The following is a 9793-nucleotide window of genomic DNA, read 5'->3' on the forward strand; positions in this document are numbered from 1 at the left end:
TTCAATGCTTCGTGCGGTATTTAGTGATGCTTTTTTAATTTAAGCACTCCGAATGCATAGGTACATATGTATGTATGTATACACTATACACTAATATTCTACATTAAGATGGAATTCTATTACTGAATAAAATGTGAGGAATAGGTAAATTAAATATGTTTTGCGTTGTTATAAATGTATTGAAATTAATTTATTAATAAAAACGTGAGGAAATGGATATGTATATAAACTTTTTACTGAATCAAAAAATTATTAAACATGATAATAAAAACTTGGCGCTTTTGTTTTGGAAAAATTGGCTTTTTCTGGTGGCCTCATGCCACACTGCCTCAGTTGTCGCAAAAGTACACATACGTACACGCATTTTTACTTGAAAATAAGTGTGTAGTGGTTAATATGTATACGATGCCATCTCCGTACAGCTCACTTCACCTCGCCTAGCACGCTCGCATGCGCGCAGTTTGCCCGCGACGTCGACTGCGTGCACCTCTGCTGTGCATCCCTACTAGGGATGCCCAAATCAGCACATATGTGTCGCGGCCGACTGCGCGTGCAAAGCTTTGCACAGCGGTGCTAGGCAAGCGCGGAAGCAAAAAGTTATCGGAAGGGGAAAACGAAGTCAACAGAATAGTCAGATTGTATGTGTGACAGTGATGGAAAATGAGTGTGCATTGTGCCATTTTCGGTCCTTTCGGAAGCAGCCGGCACCTTCAGCACAATCGATTGATTTTCGGCACTATTTTTTCGTAACTCAATGCAACTAATAAATATTTCTTTCGGATCCGCAATTAAAAATATTTTTTTTACATTTAATCGTATGTCCTTAAACTGATAAATGATATAAACATAGAAACGCAAGCAAAAGAATCTCGCTCCCACATTCTGCATATGCGCTTAACATTTTTGCTTAAACAAATTTGTCCAAATTTCATCTCTAAAGCAAATATTAAATATCATTTAATATATACTTTAGATTTAAATAATCATTTTAAGTGGTGGGCGAGTCCGAGATGTTTAAATGATCGAGATAGTACATTCAATTCGCGTAGATTTTTGAGAACTTTTTTCGTTGAAGGTGTTGCACTTTTTTCCGTACTGAAATTTGTGTACATCATTTATCATTGTCTAAGAAAAGCTATAAAATAAAGCTTTATTTAAAATATTGGAATAAAAAACAACAACGCTACATGCGCATTCATCCATATAACATATAATGCGAATGTTCGTTATATGGAAGAAAGTGCGCAACACCGCAAACAGAAAAATTCAAAAAATCAATAGTATTTTCTAGACACTTCAAACTTGCACCTTATTATACTAGAATGAATGGGCTACAAAAATGTTAACCCAAAACATGTCTACAAATTCTGAACAAAAACTGTGAAAATTTGATGAAACTTTGTTGACCTTTTTCATTCTTTCAAGCTTCGATTTATTTGCGAGGTTTTTGTTTGATAATGAGCTACAATTTTATAAAAAAAATAATTAAAATTATTTAAAAAAATAAAATAAATACCGGGTGACCGTATGCAATGGGGTATAGTCGTTGCGCTGGGTATGCAGTTACAGTTGCATGGCTATACTCAATCCCGACTCTTGCGTCCTCGTTCGCGCACTCTGGGCAACGTGAGTAACCCATGTGCGAGATGCGGTAACCAATCCGAGTGGAGCCTTGGGTCACGGCAGAAAGAGAGGGTTTAAGGGCTCACTGAAGTCTGCAGCGTCTGTTCACCAGTAGGTGCGGCTGCAAGCGGGTGTCTGCTTGGAGCAAGCGGCTCGCTATATAAACGTGTATATAATAAATTCATAATTTTTACTTTACGTTAAACATTACGTAAACGTTTAAACAATAATTGGAATTGGGGCCGATGAGCTAAAAAAAAGTAGGCGTGGATCGCCCTCTTTTCCTGATTTTAACGGATTTTTTTTTTGTGCAAATTATCAGGGGTGGTGCTAAGGGGGCTAAACGTGAAATTTTCAATATTTTTAATTTATATTTCGAAAACTATTGAACCGATTTTAAAACTATGGACACAGTTGGAAAAGTGATTGAAGGACCTTTCATTCGATATATATTTATGTATATAATGTATATATATTTTGAGAAAAAGTACAAAAACCTAATTATGGCATTTTTTTTATAAAAATGTATGTTTTTCGTAAAAAAATACGTAATTAACTATGTTAACAAATATGATTATCAGAAAGAGCACAAAAATATCTTTAATTTGATGTATGACTTGTAACAAAAAATTCTTCTGCACATTATATTTGTTTAAATATATATTAAAACATCGTTTTATATGAAAAAGAAAAAGTGCTGCAGGCAACAATTTGGAATAAAAAATCCCGCGATGTTTTATTCCAAATTTTCATTAGCTGTATAGTAAACTATCGTTTTATATAAAAACTTAAAAAACGCCGCGGGTATATATTAAAGTACGCTTTTATATAAAAAAAAGACAAAAGCGCCGCAGGTATATATTATAAAGTATGCTTTTATATAAAAAAAAGAAAAAAGCGCAGCGGGAGAAAATTTGGAATAAAAAATCGGAACAACGTCGTCTTCGTATAACTTACGTAAACTTTGAAACTTTTTTAAAGTACAATCCCCTGAAACTTCAATTTGGGAAATATTTAGTTATTTGTACAACGGTTTTGTGGCGGTGGGCGGAGGGGGTGGGGGCGTGGCCCGCCAAACCCCCCTTAAACGAAAGACGATGGACTGCGCTTTATGAAAAGTCACCCGTCCCCCTTCATCGCCCACTGTTTGAAAATAGGAAAAATTTGGATTTTTCGCAAATGGATTAAAAAAACCCTCACTAAGTAGAATTCTCCATTTGGTGTTGCCGAAGAAGGGGGGTTCATCCATCTTTTGCTGAGATATTTCATGGATATTTTTTGTGTTCGACAGCTCATCTCGGAAATTTGCAAAAAAAAATACTATATTTTAAACCGAAATTATTAATAAATTAATGCACAGATATAGTAAGTTTTTTTTAAATAAAGCGTAGACTCTTGTCTACAAGTGTGTACATTTTTTTTATTCGGGACAGCAACCCTAAATCGTTGTACAAATAACTAAACCGTACCCCACTAATTAGGTATATCCATATTTTAGAACTATTTCCAAAATCTAGTGGTTAAGCAAAGACCCTATCTACAGTGAATCCGAACAATGGGTCGCATGCATAAAACCTAAGCAAATTAATGGATAAGGATTGAGCCAAGAGCATGTGTGAGCAAATCCAATTTTTGGCAGCAAATGTCAGTTACGGGGTTTTGCAGAATGACGATTTGTACTTTAAACGACGATACATATATTATCTGTTTAAAACAAATTGTTACTTTGTAAAAGTAAATAGATTTTTTAATTGAAATGTTACCTTATTGTTTTAAACAAATTACTCCTTTGTAAAAGTAAATGAATTTTTGTATTCAAATGTTAACTTATTGTTTTAAACAAATTTCTCCTTTGTAAAATGCTATTTCTTTATAACAAATTGCTACTTTGAAAATGTACCTTATATCAAGAAATTGTAACTTTGCAAACGACTAGACTAGTATCTCGTCATTCATGAAGTTACAACAAATTATGACACATAATAATTACGTACATATACAGCCCACGACTAGATATACTAGATATGGGTCATTCCATGTAAAAAGGAAAACGACTTAAATTTAAATATGCCCTAATTATCTCTATTTCAGTAGTAGCCTCTTTTTAAATGACTACATTTCATTAATATGTTAAAGAATATTAAGTAAATAAAAACAATGGAATGTGAAAAATTACAGAAAGTGTTTTTATAGACTGTACAGAAACCCTAATCTTAAAAAAATAAAATATCATCGCTCATAAAAACATCGATATTTGAATTTGTCATCACTCTTACAACCATTTTTTCAATTTTTTGCCAAGAATAAGTAATGTAAAAATCTGTACATTTCTTTGATACTTACATTCTATGTAAGATTCTGACAAAGTACAATCTAGAGAACATAAACAATTGTAAAATGAACAAATTTGTTCTCCAACAGAACAATAACATCTTATTAGAAAATAAAAAATATCAGATTCATAAGGATGAATTCATGTTTTCATTGCATAGATAACTCCATGAGGTTCAATCTCGTGTCCTCCATGGCTAGGTACTATCTTCTCTTTGATGTTACTAGCTTCCTGCCACTGTCCATTGGTTCGCCGTGTATATGCAACATAATGTCCTGGTATTCTCTCTATTACCCCGGCTAGTCTGGAATAATAAATTTGTTCGGAAAATTTTATTTATTCCGCTGGTATAAAAATCTTTATTTGCAATTACCTGTATGAAACTCCATCGAAATTGAGATTTGTCGGAAAATCTCTCAACTTGCACCGTAAGGAAGCTTTACAGGTTAATTCAGGATGAATGTCCAATTCAATAAAGATGTGTAAATCAACAACCAAATCAACTATACATGAGCCAGGACACTGATCTTGTTGGCACTTTACTTTGTATAATCTTTGATGGTATTCCAAAGCTTCTTCTAGAGCTCCAAATTTTTTTCTAGCAAGGATCTTGTGATTAACGCCCAGTGAATGCACATGTGACACCCTTTGCTCACATGTATCACAAGACGAATAACGAAATGCGCTAGGCTCAGACTCTAGGCAGGCATTCCACACTGCACAAACATTACTCCAGCAATTCAACGAATGATTCAAAACTCTATTTCGAGTTTCAAGCGCTACTGCTCCGCTAAATTCTGACATCAAAATGTCTGCTCTTTTTCTGTACATCTCCTTTGATGAATTTTTTCCTAATCCACACTTATTCAATTCTACAAATTGCAGCGTTGGATTTTGAGAATTTTCCAAATTTTTCTGATAGAAAGAGTCATCCATCGCAGTAGCTAGTAATATTTGCACAATTACATCATATGGGCATGTATTTGAAATGTGATAGGTTTTGTTTTCAAATTGCACTGCACCGAGCTTGTTACCATTAACCAATAACCACGATTTTCTGCTGTCATAAGGATTAGAATTTCGATAGGAAATACCAGGGTACGATCGAAAATATTTCGCTTTTGCATTCTGTTTAAGATTGAAACATCGAAATTTTGCTGGTTGAATATTCTCTTGATTTTCTATAGAAACAGTTTGACCCTGATTTGACCCTTGATTCGGACCTGAACTCTTTAGTAAAACCTCATTCGTATTAACCTCACTTTCACCTGACTTGCGTCGGTCTTCTTCGGAAGCTTGAATAATATCCTCTTCTAGGTTTTTGTCAATTGGATCGTTATCCTTCGAAAGTCCTGAACCAATTCCATCTCGGTTATTGGTATTGGATACATCATAAAAATAGCATTCACTGTTGTATATTCGATTATAAGGGACTCGCGTTGAGCATGGAGCATCATCATCGTTAGAACGATCTTCTTTGATTTCTGTACTAAGAGTATTTTTTGGAGGTGGTTCTATTGGTGAATTTTCGTCAGATGAATCATCAATAAAAACATGATCTCACGTGCCTTTATTTCTCCAATTGTCAACTGAGGTAGTATCTGAGTGATCTAGGGATGCACGTTTTGTGAATTGCTCCTGATTCTTAAATACATCTACAGTAGCACTAGAGGATAAATGAGGTGTAGGTGGACATGGCTTGAATATTGGAGGAGGGGAAGGAATGTTGTGCTTGATCATGCCTTCTAAATTTGTCTCCATAATCTTCGCTCTTTCCAGGCAATCGTCCAAATCGATTTTAATGTACCTGTCAACTCTCAGAAGTCCTTTGTAATTCTTTAACATTTTGGTCTTTTTCTCACAAAAATATCCTTCGACAATAGCTGAAGAGTGGCGTTCTACATAGAATGGAATACCGCAACAGCTCCACAATGGAAATTCGTAAAGAAAAAGTATCAGTCTATTGATCAAATTCTCAGCATAAAAAGCATTGGGTACTGCACCCTGACAGATTATTTTAGCGGCCTCTTCCCTTATCCCATGTATAAAGTTCTTAACACGACTATAGCTCGTGGTGTCTAGATTACAGTCATTGAATTTACTTTCAGCTGTCTCCTGACTGGTGCATTCTGTTGGTACATTTATCACCAAATTTCGGTCAGCTATATACTTTTCAAGTAGCAATCGACAATCTTTGACCGTGCCATTAGGAATAGCGGTGATTATACAATCTTCTGTTAGATGCAATCCTACCGTCAATGTCAGGCGAAGAATTTTTTCGAAATCCTCAAGATTTTGGCAGTCAATCAGCAAGGCTACGCAAAGAAGGAAAAACTCACGTGTAATGGGAAGTGGAATGCTCTTTAAAGCTGGCCAGCCACATATATTCTAGGTAACATGGGCCACATCCTGACCACTATATGTGGAAATTGGAGATCGAAAGTAAAATTCTGGATTATTCGATGCATATAAAAAGCAAGTTTCGATGTACGCTTTAATTGTTTGATTATTAAATGCACGACATATACCATTAAGAAGGGCTCTCGAACCATCACAGAAAACTCGTTTAGGTTTCGGTGCTGATAAACGACACCACTTCTGTAATGCCCAAGTGAACACTTCAGTTTCTTGGCTCTCTGTAAGTATGTGAAATACCGGCATTGTTGTGTGATCGAAGTTAATTACAACGGCATACAAAAATATATGGCTTGATTTTGCACAATCGATATGCATAATTTGCTGTACCAAGCTTCCTGTACCGTCAATTGCTATACTCGAATTTTGTTGTGTAACGCGCAAGTATTGTTTGTATGCATGAAGTTGGCTCGGAGTATTGTAAAACACGTAGAATTTATCTGTTTTAATATCAAGTATGCATCCACGATCAGGTACAGTTCTAGCCATATTGGAAATCGTTCTTATGACGTCGGTACCATCGGTTGCTTTCACGTTGTACTTCTCATCGTTAAATCTTTGTGTAGCTTTATGTAGTATAGGCAATTTGGGTATGTGAGGTCCTGGTTTTTGCTCTCTCACAGCTTTTTTCTGCCAATTACTTGCTCCTTAAAAAAACGCCTCGCTCCCGACAATTTATCGTTTTTCTCCTCTCAGTGGCCGTCGTACGTCTTCATGGGGTTGCATTGCTGTATCACGAGTCTTTAAAGTCATATAGAAGTCACCATCGCCAGGATTTTCATCAAGGTACCCGAAGAATTAATTGTTACATCTTTTACTGCGACAGTGTCCTATTATTTTTAAATAATATCTACTGCCACCACCCTGGTAGATTCTGGCATATTTAAAAACGAAGGCACAGGGTAATTGGGTTTGATTCCATACTATCAGTGCCAGGAGATCGGCCCAAACATTCTTTTGCAATACACGATAGATTCTGTCCCTAAATTCAGCTGGTTCGGGATTAAAAATAATCTTCCACTCGTCTGCTTTAATAAAAATTTTGAATGACTGTAAGTCAGCGTCTTCATCTTCAGTCTCAAAGTCACTCAACACTTGGGTAACATCTGTTAAAGAACTTAACTTTGATTGATCTTGAGAAGCAATCACCTCTATTGTAGATTCCTCATCCAGTAGTATCCCTTGTGAAATACGAGCCTTTGTTAATATGTCCCGTCTATTTTCTCTCACGTTAACGTACACAAATTTTTTCGACCATTTCTGAATTTTAGAATTGGGATAATAATGGTAATTGATGTGTGCTAAAATGTTTAATGTTTTTCTCAATGACTGCAATGGCCTCGCTTTGGCAGACAGCTGATTTTTTTGGCATCCTGTTCACCAACCATCGCCTGAAAAGGGGCCAGGATAAGAAATTAAATTACATTCTTAGGGCTGGTTTCTCCAACTCAACTTAAACTTAGTTTGGACTTAGTCAAGAATAAGCTGATTAAAAAGTAGGCTAACTTTTGGCTTAGGTTAGCCTAGGTTAGCCTACTTTTTAATCAGCTTATTCTTGGCTAAGTCCAAACTAAGTTGAGTTGGAGAAACCGGCCCTTAGAGTACAACTCCACAACCAGCTATTCAAAATGGGGGAAAACCCGCTGCTTCTGCTTACAAAATTCCACTACTGTTTAAACTACGCCAAACAAACAGCGATTTTTTTTCCGGATTTAGTTAATTATTAAACGTAGATGAAATTTATATCACTTTCACCATTTTTTTTTTAACAAGTAGCCAAAACACAAATTGGAATATGCAAGCATGTTTAATTAAACACCTAGGGATGAAACGATACGAGTAAACACAAGTACATACTCGATACTTTTCGTTCGATACCAAGTAATTTTGGCATCGATACTTTTGAACCAAGTACTGAGCAGGTATCGAGAAAAAAGGGTAATTGTGCACTTTAGCGTGCCCATCGAAAATTGACCTAAAATAGTCAAAAGGCGTATCAAACGATGCGTATTACTGCCGGTGTTAAGAATCCGAAGGCGGAAATTGATTTCGTTTAACCGTTCAAAAGTTATTGACAGGTCAACTTTATTAATACTAAAATTACATTAATAAATGCACGAAATGAATGCGTATAGGTATTTACATGTTCACTATGGTTTACTTTAACTGAATTCGTAGCATGAAATTACGAAACTAACCGATTTATTGAAATATCAAAGCGATAACTACCTGCGAAAAACCAGCGTCTCCTTTAGGGCCGATTTCATAATAAAAGTAAAGAATGTTTTAAAATTTAAAGGATGCTTTATTTAGCTGATCGTTTTCATAAAGCCACTTTAAAGATAAAGGTACCCATAAAGGCTCTTTAGTTAAATACCCAAAATGGAAATTTAAATGACATCAAGTTCCCTTTTGTAAGAAAAACAAAGTATGCCATTTTCGTAGTATAATTACATACTTACGTTTTACTTGAATGGTTTAAGGAAATCAATTTCGGCCTTCAGATTCTTAACGCTGGCAGTAATACGCATCGTTTGATACCCCTTTCGGCTATTTTGGCTCAATTTTCGGTGGGCACGCTAAAGTGCACCACTACCGAAAAAAGTACTCGTATCGAAACCCGGTACCGAGTTAAATTTTGCTCATCAACGCTACATCAAAATATTGTTATTTAATAGAAAAATACACAAACTTTTTATTTTGAAAAAAAAAAAACATTTTTTTTTGAGGTCGCGCTAGTCGGTTTTTTATAAAAACGCTGATGTTTTCAATTTTTTTATTTTCGTGCAGCTAAAAATGTTGAAATGTTGTTTTTACATGCAGGTATTATTGGGGAAATGCCGCGCGTAAGTGAAAAAGAAAAGTTTTTACAATTGTATTTCGAAACAGCATTAACTGACAAACTTTTCTTGAAGTATTCGAGACAATAAAATATCATGGCACATATTCATAGTCATATTTAGTTCACAACTAACAGACCTATTCTGCTTGTAACCGAACATTTTGTAACAAGCAAATTCTGTTACCAACTATTGTCACCACTTCTTGTACCCGCAATTCTATTTGCCCTGGTAACGTTTTAATTTATTCAGCAATTCAGCTATGGAGTTTTGTGTAAATTCTGGTGTTGCATATTTCACGGGGAAATATTTTGTTACCTGCTCATGAGATGGTAACAAAATTTACCGGTTACAAGAGTGTGGAGAATACGAAAAGGGTTTAAAAATTGACAGTAACTTTACTAACCGGTAACAAAATTTTTGTTACCAACGCAGAATAGGCCTATAAGTCGAAACTATCCTAAGTTACAACTAAAGCTGTTCATAGTCGCCTTAGTTTCGACTCTTCTGGCTAAAGGCTGGTAGGCAGCTCTTAAGAAATCGGTCAAGAAAAATTTGCCATTATTTCGTGTGTGTGTCCAAG

At 35.4% G+C, this 9793-nt stretch overlaps 1 protein-coding gene across 1 annotated transcript; it reads right to left on the bottom strand.

Moving 5' to 3' along the window:
- Positions 1–4092: 4092 nt before the first annotated feature.
- On the bottom strand, positions 4093–4907 carry LOC118736541. Its single transcript, XM_036466605.1, has 2 exons — positions 4329–4907; positions 4093–4259 (listed from the first exon to the last, which is right to left on the bottom strand). The coding sequence occupies exons 1-2, from the start codon at positions 4889–4891 to the stop codon at positions 4097–4099; spliced, it is 726 nt and encodes a 241-aa protein (XP_036322498.1). The 5' UTR covers positions 4892–4907; the 3' UTR covers positions 4093–4096.
- Between the last annotated feature and the right edge of the window lie 4886 nt (positions 4908–9793).

Source organism: Rhagoletis pomonella, unplaced genomic scaffold (assembly GCF_013731165.1).
Source record: "Rhagoletis pomonella isolate Grant_MI unplaced genomic scaffold, Rhpom_1.0 Rhpom_scaffold_00003, whole genome shotgun sequence".
In the NCBI taxonomy this organism is placed as follows: domain Eukaryota; kingdom Metazoa; phylum Arthropoda; class Insecta; order Diptera; family Tephritidae; genus Rhagoletis; species Rhagoletis pomonella.